Genomic DNA, 19,986 nt, shown 5'->3' on the forward strand with positions numbered 1-19,986 from the left:
CACACACACACACACACACACACACACACACACACACACACACACACACACACACACACACACACACACACACACACAGTGTAACTAATTATAAGATCCCTCTTGTGGCTCAAAAGTCACAGATGATTTTTTCTTCAACATCTTTAGAGAGATTTGTGTTTAGAGTAGGTTAAGTGTTTGGCCTACTACTACGTTCACACCGAACATGTTTTGAGCAGCAAAAAAGCGCACAACACCTCCAGCTGGATGCACTATGTTCAGACCGGGACATAGACCAGACGCGCGTCTGAAGAGGGTCTTGGTTTTTTTTTCTAGTCTGTCCTCAGCAGGTGAAATAAAGATAAAATGAAAATGGCTTTGATTTATTTACTAAAGAGCAAGCAAAAGTTGTGCACAGCAAATAATTTATTCACCAGATGATTTAGAGGCGATTTTGTTCGGTTAGTTTCGCCACTCCAGAAGATGCGTGCTGACGGACTTTTTTTTTTGTCCAGAGCAGCTGACCCACATCGGTACTGATATATCCTGCCAGAAAATCCAACTGCAGACGGTCGATTTCAGGTAAAGATCTCCTGTCCGTCTGTTTCGGTTTAGTGGGAAACATTCAGGAAACTGTCACGTGGAAAAATGAGTCTCTCTGACTGGTTGTCAAGACGTGGCGAAAAGATCAGATTTTTTAACTCTGGCGTCTGTTTCTTCCGCAGCACCGCATGCGCGGAAAATGCTCTGCCACACCTTCTGCGTTCCTTGCGCGCCGCCCAAAATGGAGGTGACGCGACGCACGACCCCTAGAGCACGTCCACCATAGACTTAGCATGTAAACTGGCTGCTCCTTCAGCTCAAAATGTGTTTGGTGTGAATCCACCATAAGTGAGCATGACTGAGTCAGGTTGAAAGTCAGCTAATTAGAACTAGTTAATCTATTCCTGCCTTACAGGACACTTGTCCGTCACAGTTGACTTTTAGTTTAATGTACCCTGTAAGGAAAATAACTACTAATAAAAATCAGCTTTTGTTGACAAAACTGTGCTCCTCTATTGTTTGAGCAAAATAATTCAACTTAATGCTCATTTCAGCGCAGGAGAAAACAAGACAAAATTTTAAAATAATCCTAATAAAAATGAGAATAAACACAATTGTACTGAAACCAATGTCATAATCTGTTCTGACTCAACTGATTAATGATAGAGTGATTAATAACAGTAAAAATTGGAATAGTCATAATAATTTTACAGGTTCATTACAAAAAGTCAGTTTCTTATTTCAGATTGTTTACTTTAGTCAAATTAATACGTCTCATTAACTGTACTGTGTTTCCCCTTAGTTTGCTAAGAACTCTAAAAAGTCACAAGACAGTGTTGTGTTCAGTAACTGTCACATCATCCCAGGAGACAAAGATGTGATCTACAGTATCCATGAAAAATCTCCTGAAAAAATTCCTTTCCTACACATTTGATTAGAATACAAACAGTGAGACAGAGCGTGAGTTTGTAGCCTGATAAAACAGACCAGTCTAATTGACTGTAAGAGGTTAGTCAGTAAATGTGGGAAGTTGTGTCCACTCTTGATGACTTCAGCGAAGAACACTCGGTGAAAATTGCTGCCTTGATTTTTAGGATGTCATCAGCGATGATCAAAGCCAGAGCTGAAAGTGAACCGTGACTAATGCAGAGTCGTCTGATGCCGATTGAACACTTTTATATTCCCCACAACAGTCAGACATTAACAACTGTCCGTAGGTTTAACGACCACTAGAAAAGCAGCACTTAATCAAAAAATCTTTAATGCTTTTCTGCACCACGCCATTGCTATCACAACAAGACAGATTAGCATTTGATCAACTGTTTGGTGAAGAAGTAGCACCTCTACAATAGCTGYGTTTCCATTGCAAATGTGCGCAAAACTTTGTTGATATCCTGTTAATGTAAAAAAAAAAAAAAAACACAGTTTCGCAATTGCGGTGTTTCCATTAAGTAACAGGACTCTAGACTAATTTTTTGTACTGGTTGCACCGGTGCGCCTAACATTTTTTCTTAGGTGCACCAGCACAAAGTTAGGTGCACCAAAATTTTCAACCACGTCCCATTTCAGAGTTTTACAGGGTTTTTAAAATCACTGTTCATTAAGGCAATATTAACTCAAAAATAATTAGTTAACAATCTAGTAAACATAAAGTTCTTTATTTGAACCAGAACTGTACAAGACCTATAACTTACTGAAAAGTATTTAAAGTGATTCTATAAAATTCTAAGTGCAAATGTTTAAGAGCCGAACATCTAAAACATTTCATGGTTAAATTTCTTTTAGACACACGTCCCTCAGATGGACAACTCCTGTAGTTTGGCCCTATGGTTCTTTGGCCTTGGATAAACCAGAATAATGAACAGAGCATAATGATTAATAACTGAAATATTATTAAAACGTTGTGCAGCTTTTTTTTAAAATAACAAAACACATAAAAATCTGCAATTTCATTAGCATTGGTTGAATCCTATTATCTTCTATTATTTCACTAAAATATCTAATATGTCTAGTCTTATCCTCCTGTGACCCAGAAGAACCTATTTCAGATACTTGTAACTGTGGCGAAGTCGATTAAGTGCAAAAGCGGCCTGCCATACATATGAGCTTCCTCGTCCTGCTGAAATGATCTGCTGCTCAGAGTAGACCCCAACTGTTAAAATAGCAATATGGACTTAAAAGCGAGCAACCGTCCACATCTTCTTTTCATCTCCACAGTTAAAAAGAAAAACAAAATTTTCAGACTCCGATCTGGGTGAAAAAAAAACCAACAAAAAACTATGGTTGTTTTGCTATGCATGTGCGCGCACGCATGTGTGTTTTTGCTCTGTGATGGGGAAAATTATTGACCATTTCCCCGGTACACACAGCTTGGTGAGGTTAGGGTTTGGGTCAGGTGTGTATTCTACCTGGGAGGTTATGGTTGGCTATAGAACTGGCTGGGAAATGAATGGAAGCCAATGCAAAGTCCCCATGAGGATAGAACAACAAACGTTTGTGCGCGCGCGGAGCCTGCGAGCAGAGGGCAGTGTTATTAGGAGACATGGAGACTGTGTCGGCAGGTGACTGTTGATACTGCTGGATTGATTTGTTTTATGGAACATGGAAACTTTTAGTTTCAGCGGGCGACCGCTCCTCCTCCCCACTGAAAGACTGGTTGCACCAGTGTGACCGGACTTTTTTTAGTCGCACTATTAGGAAATTAGGTCGCATTTGCAACCAAATTGGTCACACTCTAGAGCCCTGAGTAAGAAATGCTATTAAAGTCACGTGAATATGTTTGGTCTTGCGATAAGTCATTACAAACATGGCGGCAATGGATGTAAACACATGCATATTGCTACCACGACACTAGCGCTCATCATCCTCCATTAGAGGAGACGTCGGCGTCTTATGGAGGCTTTCGAGTGACAAGCCCCTTATACTTGGGAGCGGCTACGTACAATTGGGAAATTGTAGTTGGTGAGTTTAATACTTTCTTTTACAACTTCGGTGATTTTACTTCTACTTCTCTTCCTACTTCAATTCATTTCATTTATATAGCGCCATGTCACAACAACTGTTGTCTCAGGGCACTGTGACAACTTCCTGTTTTCTTCTTCGTCGTCTTTTTCGCCAGTAGAAGCATCCAGTTCTTGATCACGTGACTCCTGTGATGCGAAAAGTGTTTCCATTGCAGTTTTGTAAAATACACCAATTTCGATACAGCCGAAGAACCACCCCATCCTAGCGCAAAACCATTTTGTCGAAAAACTTAAGTTTTTCCAAAATTGACGTGTTTCCATTGAGCAAATTTATTTTCGAAATTCTAATTTGTGCATTTTCATGGTCAATGGAAATGCAGCTAGTGTCAAAGTTTGTGATCAACTGCCAACCACCATGTGTGTTTGTTTACCTTCAGAAACAGTTTAATTGACTGAAACTAGGTCAACAATGGTGATGTCCATAAAAACATCTTTGGGATCAAGAATTTGAACAGTTTGGATGTGTTAGTATGTATTTACACTTTGTTGATTCAAGTTTACAGATTAAAAAACAAAAAAAGTCAGGTTGAACCAATAAACTTATCGGTCTAGAAGAAGTTTAGCAAAGACAGTGTTTGAATGCTAAGATCCGTCTTTATGGCGCTCCACCACTGATTGATCCCTGACATTTATTCTTGACAGTTGTCTAACTTGCTCCCCCCACATTTAGCATATTAACCCCCATATTTCCACCTGAACTTCTTCTCTGGGATTTAAAGCTTATTCACTTCCCTGACCTACAGAGGCTACAGCCAGCCTGACATAGGTCAATCATGTGACTCAAATTTCAATGTGGTTTTTGGTGGATTCAGCCAAGTGCTTTGTTTACATTAAGAGTGGACCCACATTTCAGAGTTGCATATTAACATTTTTTTAATATTACTGGAGTAAACTTTTTTAAACTTTATCATTTGACAGGACAACCTTTCATTTTATAAGTTGCATACTTAAACTCTTACAATGTGTAAGAAGATATCAACTGTGTGATCTTATTTGGCACCTACTTTCTATTTATAAACAGAAATATTTTCACAAGTGCATAGTTTTAATTGAGACTTAGTAATTAAAGAGACCCACTCTGTTGCTCTACCTCTCTGTTGGATGTGCAACCATGAGCTTTACTAATAGTCACCATAGAAAGTGTATTTGACCTGTTGCTACCTCTTTTATATAAAGGATGTGCCACAAACAACCTTTAAAACTAATTTGTCTGTATTTATAGCCTTCATCACTCCTACCTGATGTCATCATCAGTCACTACAAAGGCTTTGCAGAGAGGCTGTGCCGTGTTCAGCCAGACGCCAGGGTTTTTCTCCACTGCAGCAGTGAGTTGGCCGGTGATAGGTGCGGGGCTGGTGTGCAGGGCGCTGGCGATGGCAGAGAGCAACGTTTTGTCTGAACACACAGGACCAACACCTTTACACAGAAAGAAACACAGACAGCTAAGGTCAACCTGGGAGAAAAATCATTTTGAACTATAAACACAGGTGTGTTTTTACAGTTACGCTCACCCTGCAAGCCTTTTGGAAGATCCATAGTTTTCACCAGCTCTTCTGCGATATCGAATGCATTTAACCCGCTCAACTTCCTCTCCCAAAACAGCTAACGAGACACAAACTCAGGTTAGGAGAATATACCTTAATACACTGAATGTACAGGTATTTAAATTGGGACAAATTACTACTATACTGTAAAAATAACCATATATTACAACAAGACTGCAGCAGATGAGAAATGATTTAAACTGCAATGAATTTAAAAGATGATAATTTGAAGTTACTTGTTTCGGTTGATCCACAGCTTTTTGAGGGTCAGTCTTCACTTTGTTGTTGGGGTGATTTGTTATCTTGGTCACTGGCTGTTTGAAGATGGAAGCTGTTTGTCGAACTGGTAGTGTTGTGTTTAAATCAGGCTTGGTCTGCAGGAGAGACAACATGGAGTCTTGTTTTTTTTTTTTCACCCAATGACAAAACATAAAATATTAGGGAGAATTGTATAAATATGTATGACTGAACTACTGCCTTATTAGTGATGCCAGTACCAAATCAGGGTTAGTGTTTAAACATGTTTTTTTATTTATGGAAATGTGTACAAATATTATAATGCCCGACTACGTAAAAAGGTAAAAAAAATTTACTTTAGTTTAACAACAGATTTAAAAAAATGTAATTAGGTCAGTTTTTCAAGACACTTCTAGTAGTGCACACACTAGTATACAAGAAAACTATCTCTGTGGGGGAAGGGTTACCAGTGACAAATGCAGCAACACACTGTTGGAAAAGTGAAATAAATAAAAATAAATGGCAAGATTTAACACTGGAGTTCAAATCACATGTTAAATGGTAACTAATGTCAAGATTTTAACTCTGAAAATGGACATGCAAAAATCTAAATATACTACTTACAAGAAAAAAATGATTGAACATTTTTATTATGTAGGTCACAGTGAATAAGTGAACAAGTCTCATGATATTTTAATGACTTTTCCAGAGGGCACGTTGGGACTCTGACAACATTGTACAGTCTTTTCTGAAGGACTTCACAACCTGGAGAAGGAAGAGGGTTTTTTATTGTTATTTATACACATTTTATATCTAGGAGAGAGCTTTTGTAATAGGTTTTTGTCTTTTTATTTTACCTTTAATGCTTGTTGAGTTTTAATATTTGTTTGGATTTTTTGAAGTGGAGTATTATCCCTTTACAATGACTGATGAAATTCATAACATTAACAAAAAAACAATGCTATAGAACTGTCAATGCAAATGACTCATTTCATACAATTAGTGTTTTATTTTTCTAGCAAGTTACCTTAACTTAGTCCTGAGTAGGTCTGTTAAGAAAACCCAAGTGTCTACATGCACAGATTTTTGGGTATCTTTTTCATGAATACTTTTATAAAAATATAAGACATACAAGAACGTTTCTTATAATTTTTATTAATAGATGTGGAGGTAAAGTTTGTTTTTGGGTGTATTGCATTTTGGACACAGAGGATTCCAAACTATTATGTTAAAGTAAACATATCCAGCTTTTAAATCCTCCTTTTTCACATTTTATCTATCCAGTTGGGTTGATATAAAGTGGAACTGCAATGCTTTGGTCTGAATTCCTCCATATTTTAACTTTACCAGCCCCTAGTTCACTCGTTGTCTGAGGTGTGTCTCAGATCAACTCATTTTGATGCTATTCCTTTTAGGGGTGCGCGATACTCGTCGGTCCGATATCATAACAAACAGAACTGATGATATATGTACATGTCTGCCAGAGCGGTGATGAGAACGCATGTTTATTTTTATCCTTTTTGGTCAAGCCGCTTCCCGTCCTGCACGACCCGAGCAACGTTCAAAGCTGCGCCGGAAAAAACAACTTTCTCACTAGAACAATAATTAAAATACTCTGTGCTGAAAAACAAACAAACAGTCATTTTAAGAAATATTAATATTATTTTACCAATTAACCATGTATGTTACACACAAACTTTATAATTATTAACATAAAAAAGGTCAGAACAACTAGGCATGGGCCAAATACCGGTTTCATGGTATACCGTGATATGACAAAGTCAGGGTTTGAAAACCACTAAAATTTTCTGTCATAACGTGCCTATGGTATGAGTGTTCAAGCGTTCAAGAACTCATCGGGACTTAAATCATTGCTGAGGCTTGGGACAAATTAAAAAAAAATTGCCAGAGGAGGCAGATCTTAAGCACTGTAACGATGGAAATGATGGAACTTGACAACCAGCCGTTCACCCTTGTTAAAGACCGAAGCTTTTATTACCTGTTAACCACAGTTTACCGTGCTTAACAGTCGCTCCCTCTGTCTGTCTTCCTGTGAGTATGATGCGGTTGTGATGCATTCACACTCTCTCAGAAGCTGTTTCAGGTAGAAAAAATGTTTTAAATCATATAATAATAATAATAAAAACTTAATAACTTGTGTTAGTAAATTATCTGTTTTGAACTTGTGGAATGACCTTTTCTCTTATTTGTTTAAATCTGAGACCAGTGTTAAAGGTATTTTTTATAATTAATGTGCCTTGTTTAAAAAAAATGTCCATTTGAGAAATTGTTTTGTTTGATATATTTTAATAAATATTTGTTTGCTAAGAGTTTATTTCAAATAGTATAATTTACAGTGTCATTTGGATTTGGTCTTGTTTCTTTTTGTTATGATCTTACCCATTTTTGACTAGTCTTATCTCCTGGCATGTTATTGGTTATCTGCCGTTAGAAGGAGAAAGTTATCGGTTTTTGGTTCTTAAAAAAGCTTATAAATCAGGTCTCCCCCAACCCCCCAGCTTCCCACCTGGCAGCACAGAAACATTTTATTTACAAATTAATTAAAATATGTCAACAAGGGAAGACTTGTCCATCCAGTCTTATAGGCTGGAGCCACAGTCTGACCCAGAGCCAGAAGAGAATGAAGATGACCAAACTGTAGTTGGTACAGTAAATCCAGACCTTATTTAGAAAGTTGTTTGCAAATACTGTGACGTAATAGCTCAGAAAATATAGAAAACTGAATGGGTTGAAAAATATGACCATAAAAGAATGTAAAGATATCTTTGAGGCACCAGGAGAAACTAAATTCAACTTTTATGTACTCCTAGAGACTGCAAGCACACAACAAAATGTAGCTATTTAACAGCTAAAAAAGTAGAACTCAGATATGTGGAAGTGCAGTCCACAACAAAGGTCCCCTGACCCTGATCCTTGTGGCACACAGACCTGCATGTTTTAGATGTTTCCCTGATTCAACACACATGACTGAAATGAACAAGTCACTAATGGGAAACTTGATAACATTCTGAGTAGGTAATTAAATTATTTGAATCAGGTGTGTTGAAAGAGGAAAACGGCTAAAACGTGCAGGGCAGTGGGCCATGAGAAACAGGGCTGGGGACCTCTGGAATACTGACGACCAGTGTGAACACAACAAACACAAGATGATTCAACTGGAAGTAAAATAACTAAGTATAAAATACCCTGAAGTGTGTGTGAGCAAGGAAGTGGTGTGGGGTGGTGCATCACAATTTTTTTTTTCCAACGTATCACATGAAATATCTACTTTTTAATGACTTTTGAGAAATGTTACACTTTTTGTTTCATTAATTATTTTGAAAAACATGTTTTCTTGAATATTAATCACTGACTGCCATGCATGATGAATACAATAAAAAAACTAAATCATTGCTACTTAACGTCTACAACGAAGAAACGTCTCACTCTGATCTGATGGTTAAGGTCGTAGAGATGCTTGTGCCTGCTCCGCTGCACTTTGTTCTGGAGGGAACGACCAGCTCTGGAGTGACTGGCGTTCACATCAGTGCGAAGGTCGCTGCGAAAAATCTGGGTCTTGTTGAGAATGCGCTTCACTGGTAAACTGAAAAGATGAACAGAGAAAACTGGTGTCACAGAAGTGTTTTGTTTTTATTCTCTAAAAACAAAAAAATAATTCTTAATGAGTAAACATTTAGGAACTATGTCACTGTAGTCAGAGTTTTCTGAAGTTATTTAACTGGAGTTCTGTGCTGAGATGCAAATCAAGATAACATTTTAGAGAAACAAAAAGCCTTTTTTTTAGTTATGTTTTTGGTTCTGCTGTTTCCAACACAAAGTTTGTGAAACGTAGTAACTTTATCTGATCTATCAAGATTTCGCAAGTGTGCAGAAAAAAAAAAAAAAAAAAACGACCGTTCATAGGTCTGAAGTGCATCCAACAGCATTTAACACCAGGTGCCATACTTCAGTGTCTGTCACATAACAATGTGATCATATTAGTTTCATTTTTCATATAACTTCATTTTAAAATGTGCCTAGAATAAAAAAGAAAGCTTCACATAGTAATTAAAAACAGCAATAGCATCAAAAGAATTACACAAAAAGCCACGACAGGAAGTTTAGATTTTCGGGGTCACAGAATCTGACGTTAACAAAATGTGTCTGAACACCAGGGCCCGCGCGCTGCAAGTCAAGCGTGTGTAAACAATGAAACTTAGCTAGCTAATCAAGCTAGCAGCGTCCGGTGCGATGAACCAAACTATGACCATTTCAAGTTGCCAGCTTCCAAAAGTAACAAAACCAAAAAGACCGCAACATATTTGTTCACACAGAACCGCTAAAGAGTAAATAAAAGCAAACCTGTTTAACCAATGACTGTTTGAAGACAACGTTACATCTGCGTGTGTGCGTGCATTTCGTCGTGTGTTGTTTCGACAACTCCGCAGCCGTCATTTGAAAGTCTCACCTTTTTCGCTCCATGGTCTCGGTGGTACTCCTTTGCTTGCTCGTTCTTCTGGTGGTTGAAATGATAAGGAATAATGAACGCCAAGCTATCAAACTGTTGTTGCAGTCCTGAATTTCCAGTCAGCTAAGCTGTCGACACTTGCTGTCAGGAGGTTAACAACTGTAGATTACTCCGCCAGACTGATGACAAGTTAATCACTGCAATCCATGCGCCGCCAGACTGTAAACTAGTCCTGGCGCTTCAGGACATGTTTGAACACTGCACTGTCAGAGTGCAACAAAATAAAAAGCTAGAATTGTCATTTTACTGTTTCTATTTAACACACACATAAAAAATATTTTAAAATTTTATTTGTATTTGGTTGTATGGGCTTAAAAATATGCTGCAATACTGTTGCAGCAGCAATATATGGCTTTCATGACATTTATACTCCATAAAAAATTAAGTCTTTTTTTGCGATCATTATTAATTTTGCTAATTTGAATAATTTGATTTAAGGGCTAATTGTAGTCTCTTTACATATTTCCTTTCTGACCTAACAAGACTTGTTGTAGAGTTATGGAGGTAATAATAATGATGATAATGATGATGATAATATTAATAATATAAGAAGAAGAAGAAATGTTTAGCTAAAGCCATATTAAAACAAATAAGATGAGTCATTAATAAATTGTAATAAACTTCATATATCAGTACAGGGCTATAACGAACAGCAGTTTAATCATCTTCAGGGTGGTATACATGAGTTAGACAAAAATAATTAGACAGAAACCAAATAGATGAATAACATACTTTACTTTGTCTCTCCATAGTATAATTAGAAATCAAATATGACCCACAGAACATAAATTGTGAACCAAATGTCTTCAAACTGACCAAAAAAAGAAGTCAAAAGCACATTTGTCATTTGTTTGTTCCCATCATGTCTTTACTGGTAGTAATAAAATGACAAGAATGCATTTCAGCAGGTGATGATGGTCACTGATTGGTGCTGCCTGAACTGCTGTTTGGAGACTTCAGAGATCTTCTGCGAAGAGGAACCACAACTCAAGGGACAGGCTTCCACAATTCACGTTGTTTATGTACGGCAGGTCTTCATTTTAAAAACACAAGAAACGCAAAAACAACAGCGCCAACCTAAGAGAGGAAAAAAAGACGAAAAGCTCTTAAAGGAATCCATGATTAGTTGTAACATTAGACTTTATTTGATAAACATTTATTTGACCTGTAAAATAAAGACTGTAAAAATACTGTAGGCTGTTTAATTTGTATAATTTGTTTAAACTAAAAGTTTAAAAATATATTTTAATATATTTTTACCTAATTTCCCTCTGGGATCAATAAAGTATTTTTTTTATTTGAATTGAATTAACATGGACGGGGCCATTTTATTTACAGGCAAATTGAGGAGAAGGTAGAAATGACTCAGCCTGTAACTGAAAATATGGATGGAGGACAACAGAGCTGCTTCATGGAAGAAGAACCTCAGCTTAGCCTGTTAGCTTTAGCATTAGCCCCGGCACTATCACCATATATATGTGTTAGCTCAGCGCTACACATTCTCCCCTCGTCACTGAGGTCCTCCATCCACATGACAGAGGGGGGAATGCAAAAACGACTCAGTCTGCAACTGAAAATATGGATGGAGGACCTCAGTTTAGCTTGTTTGACGCGCTAGCGTCGAGCCAATACATATAAGGCAATTTAGTGTCGGCGCTAGTGTGAAGGCTAACAGGCTAAACTGAGGTTCTTCTTCCATGAAGCAGCTCTGTTGTCCTCCATCCATATTTTCAGTTCCAGGCTGAGTCATTTCTACCTTCTCCTCTCTGTCAACGCTCTCTGGTTTCATTTAAAAGAGTCGATCATCAGATATTGTCCAAGATTAACCTTCAGGGTGGATATAGCTCGCTCACACTGAGGACCTATCCACATCATCATTTATCCAGAATGCTTCGTGTGTAAATAAAATGGCTCTGTCTGTGTTAAAATATACTTTAAAAAATTACAAAACTAAACAGCCTACAGTATTTTTACAGTCTTTATTTTACAGTAAAATAAATGTTTATCAAATAAAGTCTAATGTTACAACTGATCATGGATCCCTTTAACTGTTTCCAAAGAAAAGTCATCATCAACATGTTTTACAGTTTTAAATAATTTAGTTAGTTCTTTCAAACCATTTAATTAAAATAGATAATAAAGTTTTAAAACAGTCTTTGCTCTGGTCTCTGGACACCAAGATGCGGCTCAGAAAATGTTCAACAGGTCCTGCAGAGCCGTGAGAACAAAATAATGCCTGAATCACAAACCTTTTGTTGAAAGTACCTTAATGTCATCCCTTCGACTGACCTGGCCATCACTCGTCATCCTCCTTATATTTGCCACCGATGTAGGGAACATACTGCAAAATCAGCTTCCAGTCCGTGAAGTAGATAACACTCACCAAAGAAGCTGCGCCCCAAGTGGCCATGTTGGGTGCCCTGGCAAGAAGAAAAAAATATTTGGGACAAGTTTATTTATTTGTATTAAAGGTGAAAACAACAACAACAAAATCTTCAACAATATTGGGGAACAGGGATTGAGGTCAAAACACAAATCTACAGAGAAATCTAGGGAAAAGATTACGTTATTAAAAAATGGCTGACTTATCAGCTGGAATATTTTTCTGTGTAAAAATAATTGATTAAATCATTTCATGGTTGATGTTTAAGCTCACAAAAACTATTAAGAAGCTGTTTGAAAAACTGTTTATGTTTTGGGGGAAATTAAAAATGCAGATCACTGCAAAAGGCCTCAAATGATCAGTTGACACACTCAAACCCAACAGTTTTAGTATGTCTGAGAGTTTTTGCATCAAAATGTGAGTTACTGTCACACAACACACAAATATGAGCTGATCTGACAAGGCAGCACATTCAATTCTATTAATCTAGCTGTTATAAATACTACTGTTGATTCATGGTGGGCAAATTTAGACTTGTTATATCTCAAGTATTTTGATCCAAGCTCTCGCATATTTTCTTAAAAACTCAGAAAAAGAAAAACGCCCGTCTCTTTTAAGTTTTAAAAATGATCAAATTATTTCTGAATAGTTTTGTGGTCCTGTATTTTTGTTGTTAACAAACCCTAATTGCTTTTTACTGTTTTACAGATACATGATGTATTAAAACATGATTGCATTTTTCAGTTTTAAGTAAGATCGATACTTGACTTTGGGGTCTTTACTTGAAACGATTTGTAAACACATGTACCCCTTTAGCGAGCTAGCTCATTTTTCCTACGGAAAAAAAAGAAAATGGCTTGAAAACACGTACCCTGTGATTTTGCGTTGAGAAAAGTAAAATAAATAAATAAATGAGCACTTGCAATCACTTCAACCATTTTATCCATGTTTAGCTGTGAGGCTAAAGTCACCGACGTCAACACAGATATGACCTCAGTTAAGCTAACAGCTAGCCTAATCCTTAGCTAGCCTACGTCGAAGTTCAGCTCACCTAATTCTTTCTTTTTTTTTTTTCGCCTTTACGATTAAAAAATATCTTACCATGTCTTGGCGATGCTCGCATTCCTAACACCTATAAGTTTTTCAATCATTTTGGTTGTCAGATGTCCTTTAGACACAAGACGCGTTGGTTGCTTCAATAGTTAACTTCCGAGTGTCGACAGAAATACTTCCGGTTTTAAACAAAATAAAATTCCGGGTTTACAATGGAAATGTACTACCTGTGGTATGTGTTCAACTCAATGGGTTTTACACACATACAATAAAGTATAACATAATTATAAAACATAAATTACAAATTGCGCCTGCGACACTGTCATTTTTACAGTCTTGTTTTGACACAACACGACAGTTCAGTGCGGCTGAATTCGCCTTTATAAACGGGGGACAAGTTGTAACTTCTTTTTGTCCACTAGATGGCAGCAAATACACATTCACCATCACGCATTGACTCTTCGCTCAAACTTGGGTAAATTTGGTGCGAATGTAGCTGAAATTCATCCTCAACACATTCATCGACCACTTTTATGTCTTTTTAACAACCATTGTTGGAATTCCACCTCTAAAATCATCCATCTTCACCAACTTCTCTAAATTCCTAAAACTCCACACAGAAAGATCTCAGGCTGGGAGATGATCCAGTGCTCCACATCTTTTTTGGCATTGCTCATTCACCAAGAAATTCTTGAATAACTTTACTCATTTCATGACAATCCACTTCTATGAAGGCTAGCAACAGTTTTTTATGAGCACATTTTTACTTTTTGCAGGTGACAATGCAATGGGAAATGACATTTAAATAATTAACTTACTCATTATTATTATTACAAAGTTCTACATACATAAATTTAAATTCTTGTGTAAGCATGCTTTTGTATTTTATTAGGAATTTGAAATTTACCTTAGTAACATTAAACACTACAAATATAGGCTGCTAAAACAACATCAGCATCAATATTGTATGAATAATGCCTAGCACTGGTAATTTTTTCAGGATTTTTTTCTAGAATTTTTTATCCTTATTGTTGCTATTTTTATTAAGTTAATGGGGAAAACACTGTTATATATGTTTTTTTTAATTGTTGTCTCTTCTTACTTGGCTCAATGTTGTTACTGATACATTTTTGGGACGGAAATATTTGATGGCTCCATGTTTAATGTTGCATTGTTGTATTTTGTGTTGTACAGCACTTTGTGAAATAATTTATATGAAAAGTGCTCTATAAATAAAGCTTTATTTACTTGTATTGTACATTATTTTCAATAAAATAAAAAAATGGTTGGGAGATGATCCTGTGACCTTCCTCCTAAAGTTTACATGTACTGGTCTCATTGCTGGGAGTGAGAATACATTTTTGAACCAACAAATGGGGCACAAAAGCACCAGGTTGAATCCACTCTTTAAAAAAACGCCAGTCTGGTTGCTGCTCCATCTATCAGGAACTTATGATTTCACATTTGACGTGAGGTTTATGTGGATTACTGCGTCCAGCTTTATCTTGAGAAAACTAAATTCAGGTTTCTTCCATTATTTAAAAAAAGAAAACCAGGTTGTTCTTAAAAATGGTACATTTATTGCTACATTACTGTTATATACACAACAGTTCTCAACATCTACTTTGTATATAAAAAAATAGGAAACTGGAGGCACTTTGAGGACAAACCCTACATAGATGTTGTCCCCAAACATGAGCGAAGACAGAGATCTGTAGCAGGTCATCTTTCATGAGAACAGAGTCTGTGAGCAGAAGGTGTGAATTTAGAGACAAGGTTACTGCAAAAACATAATTCATGGACAAAAATCCAGTTTTTACAAGTGACTTTACAAATCACAGTTTGAGGAACTGAAATGTCATTTCTGGGTTTGTCTGCTGGCCAGGATTTGTGATGAAATGATGAAAACTGTTCCACATCAGTAACCGGCTTCCAGTGATGAAGCTGACAGACATACAGGTGTGTATGTTATTACACACACACCAATTTGAGGCAAAAATGACGACAAAAAAGATGAAAATACAATGTTCGGCATCAAATTTGTCAACAATGTTCAACTTATGACTCGTGACACAAGCACAGAAGAAGTCACTGAGCATAATTCTTCATATTATAGATGATAATGAAATATAGGGCTTTAAAACAAAACAAAAACAAAATATTTGTATTGCAAAAAGACAACCTACAAAACCTTGAATGAAACATCATCCACCATGTAAGCAAAGACATGTTCAGGCACTGGTGAGTAACCATTATCAAAACTCCTCATGTCAGAAAAATGACTAAGGCCACCTCTTTTAAATCCTTTTTTATGCTTTATCTCATAATGAAACAAACATTTGCTACAGACCGCCCCCTTCTTAACTTCTCAAACTAATAAACAAGCTCGTCAGAACGCTGGGAGAGGAGAGGGGGCGGGGCTGCGCTAATAAAACTTTTTCATATTAAAAAAAATGTCACAAATAGTAGAACAGCCCAATTTACAACTGGTTTGCGTTCAAACAACAGATCAATATCACAACATGTGATGTTACAGCCTTATTAGTTGTCATTTCTAACATCTCTAAACTGGCACCAAAAACAAACAAACAAACAAACAAACAAACAAACAAACAAACAAACAAACAAACAAACAAACAAACAAACAAACAAACAAACACCTGACTTTGTTCCTGGAATCTAAACTGAGTCGTCTTACATTAAAAACAATGTAAACAAAGTAAATAAAGCATTCCAAACAATACAAACAAAACTCTTACGACTAAGTTACAAAGTAAAAAAACAAACAAACAAACAAAAAAAAAAGGAAGATCCTTACAACAGGCTTCAACACAAAGCAACCAAAACAAAGTCAGTCAGTGGCAACAGAGGGAATTCTGTCAAAACATGGCAGTAACACTCATGATCCCTTTCAATACTTTAGTTAAACGTGTACAAGATAAGTGTCCGGTATCAAAATGCAAACAGCTCTGATTCTTGCGGGAAGTGATTTCCCAATGATGTCGGAGCGAGGGATGCTTTCAGACACTTTGCACCGAGCTGTGAGGCTGACAGCGAGGCCCGTGCTCCAGCCTCGCTCTGTTGGGTTGCGTCTCTCCTGGCAGTCGGTCCATTCCACTTGCATGGCAGTGACAAATAACTGATGTAAAGGACTTCAAGAGACAAGACTCTGGGATCCAAAGTTCTGAGACAAGCAATAAAAAATAAATCACCCCAGTGCACAAGTGAGTCCGAAATGTGGCAACTTGTTTTCCTTTCTTTTTAGCCACTTCAACAAAATTGAAGAAAAACGGACTGAAATCCCAGCGTATCAAAAAGAGGAAGCAGGTATTCTTGACAGACCGGTCAGTGGCAGAAAAGTCTCTAAACTTCAGTAATTCAGTCGTTACATGAAAACAATAAACGTCAAATCTAACAACAAGGCATGAATAAACAGGTTTTGTTCTATCGCAGTATATAAATCATCCCTCTTTGCTCGGGAAGAATGTAAGATCGCATTATTCTCTGATGGGAATGCCAATACTATTCAGCAATGTAAAGTCACTCAGATGAGCAATTGATCCAAAGTTTTTTGATCCAAATAAGTTTTGCTCCCAGTGTGTAAAAGCGAGTTCCGCTGACTCCAAAAGCAGCGTCTTCAGTTCAAAGCATCATCGTGTAAAGATCAAGAAATGTTTTTTATTTTTAATTTCATGTGCCTCTTCTGCTGCGATGTGTTATACTGCGCCAGGAATGTGGCCACCTGCTTTGTCAGTTACGAGGTGTGTGTGTGTGTTTCCCAAAAGCTGCTGAACACACACTGAGATGACACGACAATGATAGATAAGGCCACGTGTTCTAAGAGCTGTACGAGCCAAAAGAGCTGGAAAAGAAAGGAGGGAAAAGTGATTAGTTGTAATAAAAGGTGATTTCTGACACATACAGATTCTGCAGACAGACCTGAGAGTTACATATGGCTCACAGGGTTGTGTCCATCCCCTCCCAGAGCAGCGTGACTTCCACCGAGCTGCAGACCCGAAACTTTCTCCTCCTCTCTCCTCTTCAGGCAGGCGGCTTTTGGATTCAAATTACGCTCTTCAAAACAAATAAAAGCTTTTAAACACAAACATGGTAAAAAGCCATGAAAAAAACACAGTTTAGATTAGAACATTGAAGAAAAAGCGAGAGAAGAGAAAGAAGGGAAAAGGGAAGTGCAAGTGTTTGGCAGAAAGCAGGGATATACTTCCTCCTCTTCCTCTCCTTTCTTCATATTTAAAGTGACAGAGCCAACACGAGTGTTGCAGGCAGTGGGAGCAGAGTTACAGAACAGATTTCCCAGGAGGGGAGTTACGCCAGCCGCACGTTTGTAAAACAGATCCTCCTGTCCTGGCTGACCTACCTCGCACCTGCTTCTCCAGGCTCAGTATGACCTGAACGGCCTGCTGCAGGATGATCAGCTTGGTCTGGGCCTTGTCGCTCTGCAGGTGGACCTGACACATCCTGCCCAGCTCTCTGAAGGCCTCGTTTATGTCGCGCACGCGCACTCGCTCCCTAGCGTTGTTCGCTAGGCGCCGATCCCGCTCCCTCTGCTCCTTCTCCTCCGCAGTCAGGTTCTCGTCGGCCACCGAGACGAGGCTGCTGTCGGGGAGGAGAAGTGGGGTGAAGGGAAGGGGCATCAAACCCAAATCAGAACTCTCACTGGGCTGGGGGGGTTCTCACAATTTGTTGCTTCTAGAGAAACTGGCATTTCACCCTCTCAACATTTAGGTTTTATGATGCTGATTTTGAGGTCGAGACACAACCAGAGGAAGATCCTGGAGAGCAGGAGAACGAGCGGAGGTAGATAACTATAGCTTTCTTCTCAGATGTAACAGTGAAAATACGAGGAAAATCTTGTTCAAAGCTCTCTGTAGTCTGTGGCACAAGCTCAAAGCTAACCAGGTCAGGATTCAACCAACTAAAGCAACTCTTAATCATCAGGGTCCAGGAGGGAAGTTGAGGGGATTTGGTGACTGTCCAGCAAAATGAGAAATTGTGAGAAAGAGAGGAAGTTACACCTTTTTGCCAAATGCAGGACACAGAAAGAGGCACAGAGGAAAGCTAACAGGAGAGGCTGACATCGGCAGCACATTAAATACATCTGCAGCCGATGTATTTATTAGAAAGTTAGGAGGAGTTGATCTCTGTTGCCATCTGAAACAGGAAAACGAAAAAGCAAAAAGGAAATGAAAAAGCAAAATAAAAAAAATCAGAAAATAAAAAAGGGTTATTGTTTGAAAGGCTGAAAGATGAAGCACAAAAACACAACTATAAACACAAAGACATGTTAATGCACAGCAGGCAGCTCTGTTTTCATGCCAGCGGCTGATAAAACAGAAACTAAAATGCTGCTTTATATGAAAACAATGTTTATAAAACACACAGCGATAAAGCAAACAGAAAGTAAATAAGGTTGAGTGGTGAGGTAGACAGATGTGTGAGGAAACAAACAGGCTATGAGTGATGCAGGGACGTTCCAACAGTCGTGTGTGTGTGTGTGTGTGTGTGTGTGTGTGTGTGTGTGTGTGTGTGTGTGTGTGTGTGTGTGTGTGTGTGTGTGTTATCAGACAATGAAAACATTTTGAAATGAACTGCATAAAGGGCGTGTCCTAAAACTATCACACAGCTCATTTCCTTTCATATATTTTCTCTTTATTTTTGGCTCATGTTGACAAATAAACATAATTTGAAACAGATTATGTCACCCAGATGGATTAAAACTCAGAATCTGGTCATTGGTTGAAGCTGTGTGGAAGTTTTATTGTGAAAAGAAGCCCATCCCCTCCACTTCCTTTGTCCCTGGACCCCCACTGACCTCGGACTTGTTGCTCCAGGTTGATTATAACATTAACAGCCTGTTGCAGTATGATCAATTTGGTTTGTGGTTTTTCAGAGCTCAGATGGAGCTGACACATGCGGCCCAGCTCCTTAAAAGCCTCGTTGATGTCCCGCACGCGGAGCCGCTCGCGGGTGTTGTTTGCCAACCTCCGTGCTTTCTCCCGCTCAGCCTTGACCTCCACTGGTAGATCTTCGTCATCATCATCGTCCAAATCATCTAGACTACTGAGAGAGTGTGTGGCAGACGAGGAAGGAAGGAAACAACAGTGTGGGTACAGTTCAGTTCTAGAAATGCTCCAGTTTCTAATTAACATCGGCACACCAGTGTCATCTAACGACAAACACTTGTCTTTCAGGGTGAGGGTCAGTTTCAAACAACATGCTTCTGTTTCCACTACAAGGCAAGTTTTACTCTATTTATTGAGGTGATAAATTTCACAGCTACCAAATTTATTCTTTTAATACCTCAAATAGCTCTTGCTGCTTAATTTCTTTCAGTGTTTATACCAAACAAATCAAAAGCTTAAAAACTGTTTTCTTTAGAATCCAGCTAGCTTACAAAAATAAACAACTATTGTGATTTATTTACTAATTTTAGAAACCTTGTCCGGAGGCGGGCCTTCGTGTCTTTCTTCTCGTCCTCTGACTTGTCTGTAATGGAGCAGTTCTCATCATCCTCCCTCTCCTCTCGTTTGATCATCGCACCGCTGGAGCGAGTCAGGTTGCCGGGCAGAACTACAGAGTTCAGACAAAAAAGGTACTGAGACCTAAAACTATGTAGAACAAAATGAAGATCCAGATATTTTAAAAAGATAGCTGAATAATAATAATAATAATAAT

The 19,986-nt window shown here is 38.0% G+C and overlaps 3 protein-coding genes across 14 annotated transcripts in view; all 3 read right to left on the bottom strand.

Annotated features, from left to right (window-relative positions):
* The window catches only part of mbd3a (methyl-CpG binding domain protein 3a), a 13,911-nt gene extending 3,847 nt beyond the window's left edge, over positions 1–10,064 (bottom strand). Inside the window, exons 1-5 of one of the 2 annotated variants that reach the window (XM_014021046.1) lie at positions 9,795–10,064; positions 8,750–8,930; positions 5,326–5,505; positions 5,057–5,147; positions 4,784–4,961 (exon numbers count right to left, since the gene is read on the bottom strand). In XM_014021046.1, the coding sequence (XP_013876500.1) occupies positions 4,784–4,961; positions 5,057–5,147; positions 5,326–5,505; positions 8,750–8,930; positions 9,795–9,808 (644 nt within the window). In that variant the 5' untranslated portion in view covers positions 9,809–10,064. The remainder of the gene's footprint in view (positions 1–4,783; positions 4,962–5,056; positions 5,148–5,325; positions 5,506–8,749; positions 8,931–9,794) is intronic. The other variant, XM_014021054.1, reaches the window with a different exon arrangement.
* A 433-nt stretch (positions 10,065–10,497) lies between these two features.
* On the bottom strand, positions 10,498–13,465 carry uqcr11 (ubiquinol-cytochrome c reductase, complex III subunit XI). 3 transcript variants are annotated; one of them, XM_014021079.1, is made up of 3 exons: positions 13,339–13,465; positions 12,144–12,274; positions 10,498–10,931 (listed from the first exon to the last, which is right to left on the bottom strand). In XM_014021079.1, exons 1-2 carry the CDS (start codon positions 13,386–13,388, stop codon positions 12,151–12,153), a joined length of 174 nt encoding a protein of 57 aa, XP_013876533.1. In that variant the 5' UTR covers positions 13,389–13,465; the 3' UTR covers positions 10,498–10,931; positions 12,144–12,150. The 3 variants fall into 3 exon arrangements, with proteins under 3 accessions (XP_013876533.1, XP_013876517.1, XP_013876525.1); XM_014021063.1 differs by having other exon boundaries at positions 12,120–12,274; XM_014021071.1 differs by having other exon boundaries at positions 12,104–12,274.
* A 1,382-nt stretch (positions 13,466–14,847) lies between these two features.
* tcf3a (transcription factor 3a) overlaps positions 14,848–19,986 on the bottom strand; it is a 30,112-nt gene continuing 24,973 nt past the window's right edge. For 4 of the 9 annotated variants that reach the window (XM_014021098.1, XM_014021104.1, XM_014021128.1 and 1 more), the window contains exons 17-20: positions 19,749–19,881; positions 19,124–19,371; positions 17,230–17,364; positions 14,848–17,152 (exon numbers count right to left, since the gene is read on the bottom strand). In XM_014021098.1, the coding sequence (XP_013876552.1) occupies positions 17,237–17,364; positions 19,124–19,371; positions 19,749–19,881 (509 nt within the window). In that variant the 3' untranslated portion in view covers positions 14,848–17,152; positions 17,230–17,236. Of the gene's footprint in view, positions 17,153–17,229; positions 17,365–17,668; positions 17,908–19,123; positions 19,372–19,748; positions 19,882–19,986 lie in introns of all 9 variants that reach the window. The other 5 variants (XM_014021132.1, XM_014021144.1, XM_014021137.1 and 2 more) reach the window with 3 other exon arrangements.

This window comes from Austrofundulus limnaeus, unplaced genomic scaffold, assembly GCF_001266775.1.
Source record: "Austrofundulus limnaeus strain Quisiro unplaced genomic scaffold, Austrofundulus_limnaeus-1.0 Scaffold3, whole genome shotgun sequence".
NCBI classification, from domain to species: Eukaryota; Metazoa; Chordata; class Actinopteri; order Cyprinodontiformes; family Rivulidae; genus Austrofundulus; species Austrofundulus limnaeus.

Coding starts and splice junctions, on each gene's coding strand:
- uqcr11 (XM_014021079.1), bottom strand. CDS start 13,388: ATGATTGAAAAACTTATAGGTGTTAGGAATGCGAGCATCGCCAAGACA. Junction 12,275..13,338: donor GCGAGCATCGCCAAGACATG/GTAAGATATTTT, acceptor TCTTCTTGCCAG/GGCACCCAACATGGCCACTT.